The 21131-nt window shown below is 37.0% G+C and overlaps 1 protein-coding gene across 1 annotated transcript; it reads left to right on the top strand.

Annotated features, from left to right (window-relative positions):
* Positions 1–1834: 1834 nt before the first annotated feature.
* Positions 1835–7609, top strand: LOC143227860 (uncharacterized). Its single transcript, XM_076459206.1, has 4 exons — positions 1835–2262; positions 2920–3015; positions 3727–3814; positions 4965–7609. The coding sequence occupies exons 1-4, from the start codon at positions 2218–2220 to the stop codon at positions 6191–6193; spliced, it is 1458 nt and encodes a 485-aa protein (XP_076315321.1). The 5' UTR covers positions 1835–2217; the 3' UTR covers positions 6194–7609.
* The last annotated feature ends 13522 nt before the right edge of the window (positions 7610–21131 follow it).

Genomic DNA, 21131 nt, shown 5'->3' with positions numbered 1-21131 from the left:
AGCTCCAGTATGACTTAGTGCGAATATTTGAAATGAGAAACAAACCTAAGACCTTTGTGATGAATTTAGAATACTGAAACGTATTCTGCACAGCTACGTGGTTTAAACACAATAACAGTGGAGTATTTCAGGCACCCCGAACCACTAGATTTTAAACACATTTCTTAAGCTATTGCAGTGAAGTGCAAATTGTGTAATGTCGTGTGAAGACAATTCCAGGTTCGAAATCACTGTTACAAACAATGGATTACCCGACCTTTCTCAGGATCAGGACTTACGTCATCAGCCCGACACCTATTTTCTTTTGTCTTTTAATTTCGCGCAAAGCTACTTGAGAGTTAACTGCGCTATCCGCTCCTAATTTCCAATTACATAGTCTACAAGGAAGGCAGTTAGTCAATACCAGTAATCGCTGACTCTTGGGCTACTCTTTTACTAACGAATAGTGAAAGAGAGAAAGGGCAAGCGTGTTAGGTCAATCTCAAGACCGGCAGGTTGCACGTCGAGCGCTCTAACTATCAGGCAGTCAATTCGTATCGATGAAAGCTTCTAAGACTATAATTCTTTCACTTTTGTGGTAAACGAAAGAGGTCATTGGGCTTACAATACTTTTATAATAGTTTTCAAAGTGTAGACAATTGTTATTCAGTATCGGAAGCGAATTTCTGTGTTTTTTTTTTTTTTTATTTCACAAAATCTTTCTTTTTGCTGGTCTAAAACTAACCCTAGACCAAAGCATTAGTAAATAAAGTGACTGTTCAATCCGCAATTAAAAGCTGATGCCGCCGTTAAGATTTAATTAGGGCGTCATAAAAGCCTACAGAAGTCTCTTTCATCTATCACGAGATGACGTCGAAGAGAAGAGGACCACCCACATACATCTCTTGTCACATCATAACTGGAGTTGCGTGACATCTGTCGGCAGGAAAACAAACTACATTCCTCCTTTGCCGTAGTGAATACGAACACGTTGAAACATTGAATTAAATCGGAGTTGTATTCTTCAAAGTATCATTTATTTTATTTTCATCTTTACATAAAAATTTAATAAATTGCACTAGAAACTTGAATTCATAAAGATATTTAAAAACTGTGGTTATCTGAATGGTATAAAATATAAATAATGTATATATATGTATGTATTAATTTGCTATTCAACATGTACAAAGTCAACTACACACATCACACTTCCTTAGCCAAGACTCAGAACCGGTTTGTTCTTTAGTTGCCAGCGACGCGCGCTGGGAGGCGGAGTTTTCCCACACTCCGCACGAGCCAGGGTTATGTGAAGAAAGCGGTGGCACGTGCAGTTTTACCAGCATACTTCTGCTCGGATTACTCCCTGATTGATTTGCAGGTCAGAGCCATTATGTTACGCCTACACAAAATGCCAATTAACAAGCTGGTAGCAACTGTTGTCCTATAACACATACTTTTAGAAACTGCTGGAATTTATAATACACTCGAGATGGTTTACACACAAAACAAATAATACCACACATAAAAAAAATAGTAATATTTATTTTGGAGCTTGACACAAACTGATAAACACGATTCCACACGCTATTAATTATTTTAGTGTTTGATATGATTTATATAGAGTATTGCGTCTACGAATTTTCTTATTAACGAAATAAAACGGATCTATTTTCACCATCCAAAAATACATAAAACACAACGTTCGTGTAAACCGAACTTGACTGCACGAAGAAAAATATTCTAAAGGAAATGAAACGTTTAAATACGAAGAAGAAAAACAAACCACAATGCCATTCGTAGAATCGTGCAAACAAGATGCAATTCCACAACCCGCGCCTCGAAGCACGCGAGGCCCGTGTTAACCAACGCGAGGTACTTACACAATCTGTGCAGCGAGCGCCGCGCCTGAGACTATCAGTTAGTGTGGGAACGAACTCGCTTCGCGGTTCTCACACTATCGGCCTGCATGCATGGTTGACCTCGGATAAATAACAACTCACGTCACGCGCGCACGTTCCCACACATGCACTTGTTGATTACTGCTGGTCGGCCCACCGAACGGGGCACAGAGTTTAGGTTCGAAAGTTGAACAAAAGTCTGGCATTCCGTTACTCGTAGCCGTAGAGTTAAAGTACTTGGCTGTTGACGTGAGTTTTATGATACAATTTCTCGATCCAATGCATAGTTAGTTTCCTCTGGATGTTTTATAGTTTGTAATAAGAGTTACTTAGACACAAAATGCCTACAGAGAAACCACCTTCCAAGACTAGCGACTATCGACGGGTAAATATTGTATTTATTATTGTTTTATTGTATGAAGTGGATAAAACTAATTTCCACTTCTGTATATTTCGGTTCCAATAAAGAGTTTATAAGCAATCTATTTTTAAGAAACAGTTTCCGACAAAAAATACGTTCATTGTTTCTGAAAAGTGATATGATAACTGTTAATAATTATATAGATATGCTGGACCAGTGTCCCTAATTATTTCAAATGAGACTCGCTTTGATTAAAATGTCTCTTGAACACTAATGCTTGATGATTAATATCAGCTGGTGTATAGTTACTTGCTACCAGTAATATTATATAAAGGATTCAAATGTACGACTCAAGTTTATTGTTCGAATTTCTAATAGTAATAACGTCTATATTCTAAATACTGTGTTTGTCATGGTCCTAAATGTGAGATGAATCGTTATGAAATTTTTGGCTCAATTAGTATGACGAATTTACCTTGCACGGATCATAAGTTTTCATCTTTAGTTTATTAGTGTTCGCTGATGTTATTGGAAAGTGATTGGTTTAAAGAGTTGAAAATACATTAACTTGTTGTCCGGTTTAATGAGTCAGAAAGTAAAATTAATTAACTGAGCTATTTTATTATATTATATATATTATGTGGGAAAACCCATCAGTTAATGTTTCAACTATCTCTGTAGGCTACTAAACCAATTATGGAGAAAAGAAGACGGGCTCGAATAAACCAGTGCCTGTCTGAGTTGAAAGCTCTAATCTTAGACGCATTGAACGAGGATGTAAGTATATTTCTATGTAAAGATGTCTTAAATTAATTAAACATGGATGTATGTTTTTTTTTGTTTTGAATTAAGCACAAAGCTACACAATGGGCTATCTTAGCTCTGCCCACCACGGGTATTGAAACCCGGATTTTAGCGTTGTAAGTCCGCTGACATACCGCTGAGTCATTGGGGGGCAACACGGATGTAAGTGTATTTCTAAGGTGAAGTCATCTTAAATTAATTAAACATGGACGTAAGTGTATTTTTAATGTAAAGATATCTTAAATTAATTAAACATGGACGTACGTGTATTTCTGAGGTGAAGACATTTTAAATTAATTAAACACGGAATGAAGTGTATTTCTAATGTGAATGCGTCTTAAATCAATTAAACATAAATGTAAGTGTAATTCTAATGTGAAGTTATCTTAAATTAAACATTGACGTAAGTGTATTTCTAAGGTGAATACATCTTAAATTAGTTAAATACGGATTTAAGTGTATATCTAACATGAAGACCTGAATTAAATAATTATGTAAATATAGAATACTTTGCACGAGAAATTGATTTTAAGTTTGTTAAGATAGAATATAGATATTCAGTGCTGTAAACTGAAGGCTAAATTTATGTCTATATTTCACGTTTTTATATGATACCAAAATTAAGTTAGAAACATTGTTTTTATTTTCAATTGAATGACTGTATTTTCTGTTTGTTTTATACAGCCTTCCCGACATTCAAAGCTAGAGAAAGCAGATATACTGGACATGACTGTTCGACACCTTCAAAATATCCAGAGACAGCAGGTTGCAGGTATATGTTGGATTTAAGTTTTGAGTTAGATCGGTAAGATAATTTGCCCCTGCGAAATATGACTTCCCAACCCCTTGTTTGTGGTCCATTATCTCATTCTGATTGTGTAACTGATATTTACGTAAACTTTGCATCATCTCAAACAACTGTATTGGTCCAAAACTACATTGCTTTTGCCAGTCAGATTTCAGTAAAACGTTGTTACAATCATATTACAAAAAAATAATGAAAACAATACCCTCCCTCCCGTGATTCAGCGATGAGTCGGCAGGTGTACTACGTTAAAATTTGGATTTCGATACCCGGAGTAAGCAGAGCACAGATAAGCTATTATATAACTTTGCGCTTAACAACAACCAATCAACACAACGTATTTACCCACAGACGATTAATACAACATTCGGTTAATCAAACAACAATACAATTACTTGAAACAATGCGCATGATATTTGTAATTTGAAAATGTGCTGTTCTTATTTCATTCTTTTATTAAGATAACTTATAGAAATATACAAGAAACGGGGGAAAATGCAAAGTAAAATGGCGCCAAAGATATGTCGTAAAAATATTTTAAAAAATTACATTCAAGCTAAAAATACGATCAATAGCCAGTCTTGTACTTTACGTCATAACAACCTTAGCTACCTTGGCTTATTAGGCCTAATGAGAAACTTAAGACATCAATTTTATTAATTTTTGTTCTCATATTTGAAGATACAATATGACGAAATATTATTCAGTAATTAAATGAGTTGATTTTGTTTTTCAGTGTATAACTTTCGTGTAACAGCGCCATCGTTTAACTAGTTACACTAATGAAGTAAAAAATCCTAGTTGAGTCTGAAGTCAAGCCGCTTGTTCGTTATGATTACTCTAATTAAAGTTTGATTTAAATATATCGATACAAACTCGGTGTTGCTCCAAATGTTCGTTTTAGTCCTTTACTTGTGATACATGTTTGCAGAGTTGGGTCAGAGAAGTGAAATTCTCCCGTTGTTAGTATTCCGTTCGTTTTGTGTATTTGTTTTTTGAGTTACAAGCGTTGAACATTTTAGTATGTATACTAACCCTTAGCGTTGTTGTTTCGTAAACCGTTAAACGTGTAACGGAATTTTTAAAACTCACATCCTTTCCTGTAATTTTTATGTAGCTGCCATTGCTACTGACCCCTCGGTACTCAACAAGTTCAAGGCGGGATTTAACGAATGTGCCACGGAGGTCAGCCGATATGTTAGCAGGATAGACGGGATAGACAACAACCTTAGCCAGCGACTGTTAAACCATCTTGGAAGCTGTGTATCGAGTCTTCAGAACACCACACCATATAACATGGCGAACACTGCAGCTATGCCTTCTGTGGCCTTCACAGGGGTAAAGCAGTCTTTTCCAGATATTGTTCATCAGCTACAACCCTTGGGCGTTCAGATACCCACTGGATTGTTTACCACATCTTCTTCTACAAACGGAGTGGCTCCTAGAACTTTGCAGACCGTTGCCATGGGATTAGACATTAACAACAATAACAATGCTGCGAGAGCTCCTGGCCCGGTAGCCAATAATTCAACAGTATCGTCAGCAAGTTTCGAAAAACTATTGGGAGGTCTTCCTCTCATTCCAAGCCGTCTTCCAAACGGAGATATTGCTTTTTTGTTACCAAGTAGATGTTTATCTTCCGTTCCAGGTCAACTTTTGAACAGTCTTACCTTAGATTCCAGATCTTCAAAACCAATGACCTTCTCGGTGAGTAGGTCCAGTACCCCAACCCCCTACTGCTCTCTTTCATCTTGGGATCATCCAAAATCACCTGCAGGTCCTTCATCCTGGGATCATCCAACATCACCTCCAGGTCCACGAAGGACTGCTAGCACTGGAAGCTCACTAAGCTGTGCCCTCAGCCCATCTGTCAGCGATTCGGGATCAGATGTCTTTAACGAATCCTTAATGATGTCACCAAGGAAACTCTCGCCTTCCATTAGCAGACATTTAAACGACCATCTTTCACAGCAGGACCCAATAAGTTCAGCCCCTAAGACAAGTACTTTTCAAAACATTACCTCAACAGCGAGTTCGGGTTCTTCAAATTCCTCGTTTGTAACCACAGCAAAGATAGGTGTCCAATCAACGGTTGAAAACTCCGGTTCTCTATTGATAGGACGATCCTTTGGTCACGTTTCAACCATTGCTTCTGCAGACAGTTTTTTGATCAACCGTTCCTCCCAGACTGGACGTGATGGAGCATCCAGTAAGCGCGATCACGTGGGCTTACAAAGTTCATCAGGTGGTACTAATTGCAAAATAAAAGAGACGCCCACAAGTGTCACTCCTCGGTGTCCTAGCTCGATCGAGCAATCGAATGAAACAGTATGGCGACCTTGGTGATCAAAGGTCAGCTTTTGTTGATTAATTTTGATCTCATTTCTTCCTAAGGCAAAAATGGATCCACAGTCCATAGGACTGGATTACAAAGACTTTCCCAAATGGTTTTCAAGATTACTTTTTAATGGTTTATTTCGCTTCATTAAACCGTGTAGAAGTTTAAAACAATATTTTGTTTTCATATTAAGCGATCATAAAATTTCTTTAACAACGGTTTAGTTGTTATAAAATTATAAATGCAATAAATGTTATATACTAGATAAAAACAAAAATCATACGACAAGAGTAAATCGCTTTGTTAATAGGACCTTTGTGTTTATTGTTTGACAAGACATAAAGAATAAGGAAACTGCGTTTGTAAACCAATTATAATATTGGTGAAGTGTTTTGCAGTGTGTAGAAGGTACTTAGACAAAATAAATTAAAACTATAAGATACTTAAGATTAGATTTTCAGTAAGGTAAGAAATGTTTTAATATGGGGAGAGTAGGTGGTCGTTCACAACTGAATACGTGTAGGCCTGAAATCATAGAATACAGATTTCCCCATTACAGAGAGTATACATTTTCATACAACTGTGGGGACACCACGAAATTAGCCCTTCCCTCACTCTGAAAGAAACATTTTTGGGGAAGAGAGTAAAATAGATGTTGACTTGCCAAAAACATTATTATGGACAAGGTCCCTTTGTTTCTACTCTACTTATTGTTGTTAATCTAGAGGTGTAAAAAATACATGTTTATCTTAAATGTTAGTTTAATTATCATTACGTAATTAACTGTATAGGACTGGACGCGGGCTCATGTTAACGTGACAGTTCGAGAGCACGTGGTACACGCCCCGTTGTTGCAAAATCGCGCTTCTCAACCAGAAGCCGTGGGTGAGTTACAAGAGTGACTGCCAAATCTCTGTTTGATTCGAATAGCCCAAAGGTTGACAGACAGCCAGTGCTGTAAATTAGCTATCTTTCAATTTACTTTATCGTTTCTAAATTAGGGACAACTATTCTTTGTGCATTATATTTTGGCACGAATATCCGAAACAAAACAATAACTCAGTAGACGTTTCGTGTTATACTGAGAACTTGTAACAAAGAGAGTATATAAAAAAAAGGCTTCACGAAGTTATTTATGAAGTAGTTTCAGTTTCAACTGCATAATAAATTATCAATAATGTTGTTATAAATATAATTAACACTTAAACGTAAGACCCAATATAAACAAGGTGGAAAATATATTTTATTTTGCAAGGTGCATGCTAATATTTTGTTGTTTTATCGAACTGACAACATTTTATACGGCCTTTTCCACGATATTGGACATGTTGTGCTAAAAGGGTTTAATGATGCTTCCTGTGATAATGTGTCACGAACAATGTAAAACAGAATCTCATGTAAATAAATTATATATTTTTTCATAATATGTTTGTTATTTTTTGTTTTATATAAAATCAACCATTTTATTGGATCTATTCCTCTTTTTAGTAGGTTCAGGTTTCTAAATCTTATATTTTGTTCTATAAAAGAATCTACCATTTTATTAGATGAGGAATCCCCTTTTCGGTTGGTTTAGGTTTATAAACGTTATATTTTGTCCTATAAAAATTATCTACCATTTTATTAGATGAACAATGCAGTTTTTAGTTGGTTTAGGTTTATAAACCTTATGTTTTGTCCTATAAAAAATTATCTACCATTTTAATAGATGAATAATGCAGTTTTTAGTTGGTTTAGTTTTATAAAAAGTTATATTTTTAAGGATGGGATGTTCATTTGATGTTATAAATCTTCATTCCGATGATGCTAATAAAGAAATGTGAGCATCTTCCAATGGCAAGATCACCTGCTTCCTTAACTAATGGCTCAGCATGGCCAAATGATTAAGGCACTCGACTCGTAACCTGAGGATCGCGGGTTCGAATCCCAGACACACCAAACATGTTCGTCCTTTCAGCCATGAGGGCATTATAATGTAACGGTCAATCCTACTCTTCGTTGGTAAAAGAGGTGGCGGTGGGTGGTGATAACTCGCTGCCTTCTCTCTAGTGTTACACTACAAAATTAGAAGCGGCTAGCGCAGATAGCCCTCGTGTAGTGTTGCGCGAATTTCAAACCAAAGCAAAACTTAACTGGTCAACCGGAGATGAGCACGAACCTGTAAAGGTTCTGCAGAAGTTATCCTAGTTCTATCTCGGGAAGTTAACGCGTACACAAACCACAGTGTTGAAAGCTGTGTGAAGTGACGTATTTGTAACTAGTCTTGTTCGGCCAACATTTTGTGTGATGACAATTCATATAATATCATGACAGGTTTAACCAAATTATTCTTTAAAACAAATTCTGACATCAAGTTGTAACGGCTTTACTTTATGTAGTCTGAAGGATCTTTTAATTGCCAAATTAAAGTAATTTTAGTACTTAAATTTTATGTTGAGATAAAAATGTCAGTGTGGGTGTCAGACGAACGGGGATGTAGGTCTGGAAAGTCCGTAATTTTGCCTAGAAACTCGGGATATCTTTTTTTATTTAAAGGGAGGCGTTCATTATGTTTCCGACACTTTGATATATATATATAAATGTGGTTTTAGTTATTGAAAATAAATACCAGTAAATTATAGAAACACATTAAATGGTGTTACAAAGAACTTCATAATACTGATAATTAATTATTTTGTTCACCGGTAAGCTCAATACTGCACGATGAGCTCTGGCCATCGCTGGTATCAAACCTAGATTTTAGCCTTATAAATCCACAGTTTTATTGCTAAGCCACGGGGAGTAACAATTTGAGTGTATTGGGGTAAACACGAAATTTAAAAGTACCACATAAAAAAATATAAAAATACAACATTGCTTGATGAAGGATCCACTACGTAGGATCTCTCAATTTGTTTTTCAAAGTTATCCATATTGTACGTAGAATTAGTGTTTAAGCGACGAATTAAAACTTTGCTGTATGTGTAATTATAAATTATCTAGTCAGGTTCTCTGAGAGATATTTAAAAAGAGAAATCTAACGTCATTTGTGACGTTATTTAATCACACTGAAAATAAATGATTAGAAAAGTCTTCCTCTAAAACAAGAAAAGAAACACTCGTACATTTAAAATTAATCCCCGTAGGTTATTGGAATAACCTATACTCAGAATACGTTTCAATGCTTTATTTATTTATTTCTGTAATAAGGGTGATTGTTATTATTAACTTCTTTAAACCAGTTGTCGTAAAATCACATCTGATTTGATTGGTTCTTTCGTTATAATATTCCACATAGGTTATTTTCTTTGACCTTAAACTTGTAAATCGTTCTTGTGCTTACACGTTAAAGATTCATTAACATTTAAAGTTCTTTTTAAAAAAAATAAAATACTTAAAGGTAAAGTATAAGGTGGATTCTGATTGGTCTGTACTTTCTTATTATTCCTGCTGAATAGCAAATCCCGCACCACTTTATGATTAGCGCCATCTATTGCCGACCATGAAAGTAAACTAATACAAACACCGAAATGTTGTATCTGTAAGGTTTGTGCGTATAATGTATATATATATATTTTCTATTAACAAAAGGAATTCATTGATTTCTGTTTAATGTTTAACAATAAAATATTTGTAAATTAATGAAGTTGGATTTTTGCGCAAGGTGTAATTTTAAACTTGAGAAACCCATGTAAAGAACGACTTTTGGAATCAGGAAAACACAAAACTAATATTACTAAAAGATTAATAGAAGCTCAAATTAAAAGTTACTTCTTTCTAGACGTCTGCAATGTCTTTACTACAAATTTACTAAGCACTTTTATCTATACAGGAAGACAGGATTATGGAAACACATTTCTAACCTTTAAGAATTTATATACAAATCTACCAAACTCGATTAACGACAAGCAGAAATACCAGTCTAAAAATTAACCTTTGAATCTTAAACTAATCCCAGACAAGAGAGATAGGAAGAATTCATGCGGAAAGTAATTCGATCTTTTGTAATTCTAGCAATTTTATGATCTCTCGTAAATCTTTCATGTTAGTCTTGGTAAACACGAAAGAAACAAAACAAAACGAGTTAGCTAGGCCTAATAACTTTAACTAAACTGGTTTACTTATAAGTGAAACTTAATCGGTCTATCAGTGGTTGGTTTATCCAAAACATGAATATTTGTAAGGTTAAAATTTGGGGTTCGGCTTCTTTGCTCTGGACATATCATTGTGTATCACTGAATTAATTAATTTCTTTCTTTCAGAGACATAAGTACAGAGTACTCAGTATAAATACGGCTTCTTAACCCTAATTTAATTTATCGTGTTATGAAAATAAGTAGTGATGTGATGATAAAAACAAATAAAAAATTAGTTTTCTTAAGTTGTTTAAACACGTCTGCCAGTTGTTGTGAGGTCAGGAAATCCGCTACGAATTTTAAATAAAACTCCAGAGGCACAACTTTTGAGTGAATTATTTATATTATTTGACTCTGTTACAACGTTTCGACCACTCGTATAGCCATTAACAACCAAAAGATGTTCACTAGAGTGGTAGAAACATTCTAATAAAGTTAAATAAAAATAACTAATTCACTCAAATCTTACCTTTGAACCTTTACTTCTGTCGGTCTGTTGTTTTAAAATGATTTGGTATAGCACTAAAACACTTAATCAAATAATCAACTCACTTTTCATGTTGTTATGTTATTAGAAAAAATTCCCAACAATCTCTAGAAAATTCGAGACGTGTCTGAGCGTCACACATTAGCTCCCCTCTAGCGGACAATACAAACGTGTAAATGTAAATTCACAAAAGTGTATTAAACTTTTTCTTCCTACCATTATTTTTTAAAAACTTTTGTTATTGAGAATTTTTCGATCTCGATATATTCTCTATATGTCCTGTGAATGCTTTCTTAGCCACCATTTACATTCAAAACCTCACGGTTGAAACTATAATTTCAACATTTTGAATTAGATGTTGTTTTGCTAGATGGCGCATGGCATTAAGACGATTGTTTTGTTTGTTTGTTTTTTTAAATTTCGCACAAAAGCTGCTCGAGGGCTATCTGTGCTAGACGTCCCTAATTTAGTAGTGTAAGACTAGAGGGAAGGCAGCTAGTCATCACCACCCACCGCCAACTCTTGGGCTTCAGTATGCTTTGGTGATATTTCGTCATGGGCACATAAGTTATAAATACGAGTAGTAGATAATTCGGTTACTAAGAGTTAGTGAAGTATTGAGTGAGTTAATGATCTAATAGTTATAAATCCAAAAATTGGCTTAGTGCGTTTTAAGTTTATCAGTAAGTAAGTCATCATTTGTTATAAGTCAATGAAATTTCTGTTAAACGTTATTAGTGTATCAGGCCTACAGAAGTTCTAGTGTTTATGCTGAAAAGTTTTTTTTTTAATTACAAATGTGATTATCGTCTTCCTATTAACGATTAATAAACGAGGTTACATCTATTTACAATATGTCTACATTTACCATTCTCCGGTATTGCCAGGTGGTTAGGGGACACTTGACTCGCAATCTCAGGTTCGCGAGTTTGACTCCTCGTCCCACCAAACATGCTCGCCTTTTCATTCGTGTGAAATTATATCACAGTTAGTCCGACTATTCGTTAGTAAAAGAGTAACCCAAGAGTTGGCGGTGGGTGGTGATGAATGGATCTCTTCCCTCTAGTCTATTACTTTATAATTAAAAAAAGGACAGCGCAGGTAACTCTCCAGTAGTTTTGAGCGAAATAATAACAATAAAAAAGGAATGAGCTTATAACGTTAAGATCCAGGGTTCGATTCCCCATGTTGAATTCAACAGATAGCCTAATGTAGCTTTATTCGAAAAAATTAATTATCCTCATGTTACTACTACCATCCTTTGTACCAACCATTAGAAGGAAGACAACACTTTATTATAGAATAGCCAATAATTACTATGAATTATTTTATCACGTTGACTCATCTTTGCTGCATGGTACTTACGAATTATATATAATATTTCAGTTTAGAATAAGCCTTACAACACAGGTTGAGTGGTGATAAATCAACATACTACGAATGGGATTGTTAAGAAACGAAGGATACGTCTTTTTTTTTTTTGTTTGCTGTTGTCTGTACTTGTTTGATCTTTAGTTGGTCTAAATTTGTAATAACATGTCTATATTGAACTTTACTTGGTCCAAACTTATAGGAGAGTGTGTGCTAGTATTTTAAATATAGGAATGACATGAATACTATTAATACAATACAAAAGTCATTTAAATTTTCGTCACTACAGTTCATCAGAAGCTTGATATGAAGAGCTAGCATAGTTGCACTGTTTCCAAAGAATATGCCGCTTTTCAGCTATTCAGAGCGTCCTAAGGTCGAAAAACGGCGAATGGCCAAAGCTGGGATTTCTTGTTTTCGTTCATCATCTTTCTTCAACAGGCCTAGCACCCACCTAGTTCCATCAGTTTCTTTTTCATTATAATTTGACAGAGCTAAATGGTCTTCACGATCTTGGACTACTTATTTCAGGCCCCGGCATGGCCTGGTGGGTTAAGGCGTTCGACTCGTAATCTGAGGGTCGCGGGTTCGAATCACCATCGCACCAAACATGCTCGCCCTTTCAGCCGTGGACCATTATAATGTTACGGTCAATCCCACTATTCGTTGGTAAAAGAGTAGCCCAAGAGTTGACGGTGGGTGGTGATGACTAGCTTGGATTAAGAGTCGAGTGCCTTAACCACCTGGCCATGCCGGCGCTCTGTATAACTCTAAAACATAGAATACTCAGTATTTTATACACTATAGAATCGGTGGAGTTAGGTAATCAACCTATATATATATTATACATGAGGTGAAAGTTTGAAAAAAATACATTAGTACACATACAAGTCTTTAGAGCAGAACTGTCTTCACGATCTTTGACTTCGTATTATTCCATACAAAACTTACAATTCCTTAGAAAGGATCCTATAATGTTAAAACTTACGTACGCTATCCTATAAAAAATGTATCGATACATAAAAAGCCATGTTGGACTCTCTACTGAGTTTGAAAAAGGAAAGAAAGAAGATACTGCTGGAAGTGAACGTTTGTCATGATCCTGCCAATGACCACATAGAAAACTAAACCGTTTCGACTCTACTTAAAGAAAAAAAATCTCTACATCACTGGCTTCCATATTAGGTAATCAAATAGAAGCAGAATTTCCAAACGTAACTTGTTATTGTATTGTAAAATAGTCATAAAAGCAGTATTTTAAAGTTAAATTAAAGACATTGTATAATTTTGTGCTAACTACAAACAAACACATCGGTTTTTTGCTGTCAGGAGCTGAGCCGCCACGGCCAGGTGGTTAAGGCGCTAGACCAGTAATTCTAGGGTCGCGAGTTCGAATCCCTCTCACACCAAAAATACCTATCCTTTCAGTCGTGGGGGTGTTATAAAGTGACGATCATTCCCACAATTTTTTGGTAAACGAGCAGCCCAAGAGTTAGCGGTGGATGGTGATGACTAGCTGCCTTCCCTCTAGTCTTACACTGCTACATTAGAGTTGGATAACGCAGATAGCTATCATGTCGCTTTGCGCGAAATTCAAAACAAACTCTAGCGAACCACCTTCCGTTCATAACAAACTAAAATAAAAAACAACTCCTATGATATACTGTTTAATTTGTTTTCACACCAACTGATTCAAAAACATCCTCCAAACAAGGACTTTATACAACTGCTTTATCCACTCCTTGATATTTCTGTCGCTCATGTCCTTTTAAACTTGACTTTGTAATTAAAACTGCGTATGTTACGCATAAAATATTCCTCAAATTGATTCGAAATTACGTCCGTGACAGGAAACTTCGCATAACAAGGCGATGTGACGTAGCAGCGCCGCCTGCTGAATGCCACTGGTACTTTTTGAGCAGCTGCATGAGCAACAAGCTGCTTGCACACACCACACGTGGGAAAATTTTCCCGAGCCACGACACTCGCGACAGGTGTGCGCGAGAAGCGAGACTTCAAACCGTGGGAACGGATCTTTTGCTTGTCAACGCATTCCTTTTCGCCAGCGAAGGAGGGAGAAAATATAATGTTTTGCAGGGGGCGGTTCATTTCAAAACTGTACCTTGGATTACCCTCCTCCCCTGTGTGACCTCTAGTAACGGGGTTTTATCAGGTCCAGTGGTTTTAGCGCTCTCTTATCTATATTTTATTTTTTTAACCCACAAAGATGTGTTGGAGTGTAAAGTCGTCATTCTGTACAAACAGTCTTCAAGCACTGATCACTTTTACATAGCATTCTGCGCTCTTTCTCTTTAATATCAGAGCGGCATATGTAACAAGTTTATATTGAGATTAATGGCTGTATGTTTCTTTTGTTTTTGAAAGCGATACCGTATCATTACGATGGAACACGTAAAAACGCATGTTAAAGAATTTCGCACTAGACTTCAGATCTACTATCCGTACATAGCTGTACCCAATGTTGGATTGGACTGGCAGATTGGAGGGAAGGTAATTAGGCAACAGCACCCGCTGCCAATCCTTGAACTACTCTTGTATGATTGACTAGTGAGACTCTACCATTGCTCCTATAGCGTATCTACGGTCTCAAAGTGGGAAGACTTTGGTATTTTTTCGACGACGAGTTGCAAACCGTGAATCCTCGAATTCACCGTACAGACACCCGAACCGTTAATCCGCACAACATAATGTGATAATGTTTAAATCAGCTCAGGAGCTAATCACGTTACCTGGAGATGTACACGTGACTAACTTCGCACTCCACAAATTTTATGTTTTGTTTTGTTTTTTTTTGGAACTTCTGCATAAACTTAAAAGCGTGGACATTTTTAACACCAGACCGAACTTACCTACTGTCTCCGGATGGTTAAGTTATGGAAATCTTAGATTTATTTTATCATAAGTGTTTGTCAGTGAAGGTAAAGAAAATCTAACGTCTCACTGAATGCAACCTGTAAGTTCTAAGTACAAACTAATTAGTTGAAATGTTTAAAAAAATAATTATTAAATTTCATTATCAGGAGTCGTAAGACTAAAACTTTTTTCCCAAGTGTATTCTTTTATCAAAACGACTTCACTTAATTAAAACAACAACAACAACTAAACTTGGAACAACATGGTTTAACCCACTAAATTCATTGATAGTTAGGCCTAAAAAGAAAGAAAAAAAGAGTTTTTGTTACTAACTCTACGAAGTGTCAATGACCAATAAGAATCAAAGAACTAGTGCTGACCATAGGAATGTCATTGAACTAGAAGTGCTGACCATAGGAATGTCATTGAACTAGAAGTGCTGACCATAGGAATGTCATTGAACTAGGAGTGCTGACTATAGGAATGTCATTGAACTAGGAGTGCTGACCATAGGAATGCCATTGAACTAGAAGTGCTGACCATAGGAATGTCATTGAACTAGGAGTGCTGACCATAGGAATATCATTGAACTAGGAGTGCTGACCATAGGAATGTCATTGAATTAGGAGTGCTGACTATAGGAATGTCATTGAACTAGGAGTGCTGACCATAGGAATGTCATTGAACTAGGAGTGCTGACTATAGGAATGTCATTGAACTAGAAGTGCTGACCATAGGAATGTCATTGAACTAGAAGTGCTGACCATAGGAATGTCAGTGAACTAGGAGTGCTGACCATAGAAATGTCATTGAACTAGAAGTGCTGACCATAGGAATGTCATTGAACTAGGAGTGCTGACCATAGGAATGTCATTGAACTAGGAGTGCTGACCATAGGAATGTCATTGAACTAGAAGTGCTGACCATAGGAATGTCATTGAACTAGGAGTGCTGATAGGAATGTCATTGAACTAGGATCATGGAATGTCATTGAATTAGGAGTGCTGACTATAGGAATGTCATTGAACTAGGAGTGCTGACCATAGGAATGCCATTGAACTAGGAGTGCTGACTATATGAATGTCATTGAACTAGAAGTGCTGACCATAGGAATGTCAGTGAACTAGGAATGCTGACCATAGGAATGTCATTGAACTAGGAGTGCTGACCATAGGAATGTCATTGAACTAGGAGTGCTGATCATAGGAATGTCATTGAATTAGGAGTGCTGACTATAGGAATGTCATTGAACTAGAAGTGCTGACCATAGGAATGTCATTGAACTAGAAGTGCTGACCATAGGAATGTCATTGAACTAGAAGTGCTGACCATAGGAATGTCAGTGAACTAGGAGTGCTGACCATAGGAATGTCATTGAACTAGGAGTGCTGACCATAGGAATGTCATTGAACTAGAAGTGCTGACCATAGGAATGTCATTGAACTAGAAGTGCTGACCATAGGAATGTCAGTGAATTAGGAGTGCTGACCATAGGAATGTCATTGAACTAGAAGTGCTGACCATAGGAATGTCAGTGACTAGGAGTGCTGACCATAGGAATGTCATTGAACTAGGAGTGCTGACCATAGGAATGTCATTGAACTAGGAGTGCTGACTATAGGAATGTCATTGAACTAGGAGTGCTGACCATAGGAATGTCATTGAACTAAAAGTGCTGACTATAGGAATGTCATTGAACTAGAAGTGCTGACCATAGGAATGTCATTGAACTAGGAGTGCTGACTATAGGAATGTCATTGAACTAGGAGTGCTGACCATAGGAATGTCATTGAACTAGGAGTGCTGACTATAGGAATGTCATTGAACTAGAAGTGCTGACCATAGGAATGTCATTGAACTAGGAGTGCTGACCAGAGGAATGTCATTGAATTAGGAGTGCTGACTATAGGAATGTCATTGAACTAGGAGTGCTGACCATAGGAATGTCAGTGAACTAGGAATGCTGACCATAGGAATGTCATTGAACTAGGAGTGCTGACCATAGGAATGTCATTGAACTAGGAGTGCTGACCATAGGAATGTTATTGAACTAGGAGTGCTGACCATAGGAATGTCAGTGAATTAGAAGTGCTGACCATAGGAATGTCATTGAACTAGAAGTGCTGACCATAGGAATGTCAGTGACTAGGAGTGCTGACTATAGGAATGTCATTGAACTAGAAGTGCTGACCATAGGAATGTCATTGAACTAGGAGTGCTGACCAGAGGAATGTCATTGAATTAGGAGTGCTGACTATAGGAATGTCATTGAACTAGGAGTGCTGACCATAGGAATGTCAGTGAACTAGGAATGCTGACCATAGGAATGTCATTGAACTAGGAGTGCTGACCATAGGAATGTCATTGAACTAGGAGTGCTGACCATAGGAATGTTATTGAACTAGGAGTGCTGACCATAGGAATGTCAGTGAATTAGAAGTGCTGACCATAGGAATGTCATTGAACTAGAAGTGCTGACCATAGGAATGTCAGTGACTAGGAGTGCTGACCATAGGAATGTCATTGAACTAGGAGTGCTGACCATAGGAATGTCATTGAACTAGGAGTGCTGACTATAGGAATGTCATTGAATTAGGAGTGCTGACCATAGGAATGTCATTGAACTAGGAGTGCTGACTATAGGAATGTCATTGAACTAGAAGTGCTGACCATAGGAATGTCATTGAACTAGGAGTGCTGACTATAGGAATGTCATTGAACTAGGAGTGCTGACAATAGGAATGTCATTGAACTAGGAGTGCTGACTATAGGAATGTCATTGAACTAGGAGTGCTGACTATAGGAATGTCATTGAACTAGGAGTGCTGACCATAGGAATGTCATTGAACTAGGAGTGCTGACTATAGGAACGTCAGTGAACTAGGAGTGCTAACTATAGGAATGTCAGTGAACTAGGAGTGCTGACTATAGGAATGTCATTGCCGAACCTCACTAGTATATCAGACAACGATTGGTGGCGGGTGCTGTTGACTAGTTACCTTCCCTCTAATCTGTCAATCTAAAATTAAGTACAGCTGTGTACGGATACTAACTGTATGAAGTGTCAATGACCAATAATAATCAAGGTACTAGGAGTGCTGAGGTACCACAGTACCTTTCGGCTTCACGTGTTCCTGTGAAGTTTCGATTTTCATCAATGGTTTTTAATATTCTCAGTAAATTGTTTTAGTGACAGTTATTACAATTACACTGAAAATAGCTGTCAATCCACTTTGTTTTGCTAAGTTTAAAATACGGATTATAATATTTGTTATAGAAATGCACCACACCTTGGTACGGCTCTGTAGTCCAAAAGGTCAATATTTTCTATTGGTCAGTAAGTAGTTTAATGTATCTGCAAAAGACAAATGGGAGGCGATTATGCGCTTCTTCTCCAAGTTTACATGATTCATGTTGCTCTCAATATTGTCTTACGATAACATATAAATGTTAAAGTATACGGACTAATAAATTTTCGGGCGATTGCTATAGGACAGGGTAATGTAAGAAAGGATTATCTTCGTCGGCGTTTATTTCTTGTTAAAAGATAAGTAGTTCTGTTGAAATATGTTCAAATGTGTATCCACATTATTTTATTTATTTTGCAGTTGGAAAGTCAAGAACTATGATATCTTGACCTTCGTGAAAGTGACCCTTTCCTCAACGCCCCACATGGGCGTCGGCAGAAATTTTTCCATGGAGGGCCAAAGTAGTGAATTGAATAAAAAAAATCATATATATATATGTTGAATAAATAAATAGAAAATTATGTTTCTCATTTTCCAGTGGTGCACGTGCCTCTCTTGCTCCATCCCCAACACTATTTGCGGATGCTGATGACCCCCGACGATGGTCCGATTCGAGGGAGTGGAAGTACCAGTATCGATACTCATAGCGGATCAGTTTCTATCATCGAAAAGGTAGAAGTGAAACAGAAAGAGAAGTTCCAGAATGAAAATGTTCAGATCTCTTTCTAGAGTTAGTGTGAAGGACTGTTAATCTGAGGGTCCAATGTTCACGTCCCGATGTTTCAACAGAGGTGAAACTTACTTTTACAAAATCCTATCAGAACCTCGGGACCAATGAACTTTCGGACTATGGTTACAAATCCTTAAGGGTTATTGGTTTGGTTGGTTTTGAGTTTCGCTCAAAGCTACACGAGGGCTATCTGCGCTAGCCGTCTCTATTTTAGCAGTGTAAGACTAGAGGGACGGCAGCTAGTCATCACCACCCACCACCAACTCTTGGGGTACTCTTTTACCAATGAATGGTGGGATTGACCGTAATATTATAACGCCCCTCACAGCTGAAGGGACAAGTACGTTTGGTGTGACAGGTATTCGAATCCACGACCCTCATATTACGAGTCGAGTGCCTTAACCACATGGCTTTGCCGGGCCTAAGGGTTCTCGGAGCTCAGTAGTTGTACTAAGACACTACTTTCTTCGATTTGTATATTACAGGGATCAAACCCTGAATGTTAGCGCTATACAAAGTTGAAATTGCAACTAAGAACTCATAATAAAAATCAGAGAAAATGCTGATAGTCTAATATCACGATAAAAAAAATAATTTTGTTTTGCTGGTGTTCAATAGTTGCTCTGGTCCACCAATTCAAAATTAAGACAAAGAATGCCGCTGATAGATTTTAAACAGGTAAAACCAGTATGTAATATGTCCAAAAAACTCAATTTGTATAAGTGATATTCGGTTATATAAATGTTACAACAGTATTGATTAGCTAGTTGAGACTTTAGTCACCCATTTGTATTATTATAATTAAATAAATTGTTTTGGATGTTACTGTTACTCTCATATTCCGAAAGAGGTCGCTTTGTCTTTAAATGTGTTTCTCACTAGCAGTGGGGCCCGGCATGGCCAGGTGGTTAAGGCATCCGACTCGTAATCCGAGGGTCGCGGGTTTGAACCCCTGTCGCACCAAACATGCTCGTCCTTTCAGCCGTGGAGGCGTTATAATGTGTCAGTCAATCCCATTATTCATTGGTAAAAGAGTAGCCCAAGAGTTGGCGGTGGGTGATAATGACTAGTTGCCTTACCTCTAGTCTTACACTGCTAAATTAGGGACAGCTAGCGTAGATAGCCCTCGTGTAGCTTTCGCGCGAAATTCGAAAACAAACAATTCCTTGTATTCGGCATTTTCTTTTTTTTCTCTTTTTGTGTCAGGATTTGAAAGCCACCTGACAGCTTTGTTATACTTTTGTCGTAAGAATTATGTAATCGTTAACAAAAGTTTCTACAAAGAGCATTTATGAAACATGCTCGTGTGTGACAGTCATCATAAATAAAGCGACACGCCCAACAAGCGACTTACGCGTTTCAATTTAAATGTTTCGCACAAGTCTTGACACATCCATCCGCCGACTTTTAACCACAACAACATATGCTCGCTGGACTATATATCTCTATTCACTTTTTATGAATATGAAACCCGTGCTATATATACAGTGTTGTTGATAAATGCGTTGTGTTACGTGCCACGTTCCTTCAGCCCGACAGTTTTAAAAATACAACAAAGTAAGCGTGTACTTTCTTATATAAAAGCTACCGTGTGCTATTTGCTTATTCCACCGAGAGGAATCGAACCCCTGATTTTAGTGTTGTAAATCCGTAGACCTACCGCTGTACTGGCTGGAGACGCAACAACCTAACTGTGTTAACAAAAATGTTTTTGTTTGTTTGTTGTTATGCGTAAAGCCGCACAACAGAATATCGGGTCACTGCGGGTATCAAACCCAGATTTTTAGCGGTTTAAGTCTTACCGCTGAGTCACCAGAGGTCGGAGGGAGGAAGAAAATATCGTAAAATCAGAGCGAAATAAGTAAAAATATTATAAGATACACAGTAAATATGTAAAATCTTATGAGTTAAAGATACTATGAGAAGGGAAAATACGAGTGTTATATATATAAGTGTCGTAAAAGAAACGTGACAAAGTAGAAATGTCATATGAAAAATACCATAAAGTAATCGCGTCGTAAAGAACACTTCATAAATAAAGGTGTTAGAAGTAAAAAAAAAAATGAAACCAAAGAAAATATATAATATGGGTTTCAATAATATAAGTGAAAATATCATAGG

Source organism: Tachypleus tridentatus, chromosome 10, assembly GCF_004210375.1.
Source record: "Tachypleus tridentatus isolate NWPU-2018 chromosome 10, ASM421037v1, whole genome shotgun sequence".
Taxonomy (NCBI): domain Eukaryota; kingdom Metazoa; phylum Arthropoda; class Merostomata; order Xiphosura; family Limulidae; genus Tachypleus; species Tachypleus tridentatus.
This window is presented reverse-complemented; position numbering and strand designations above follow the sequence as displayed.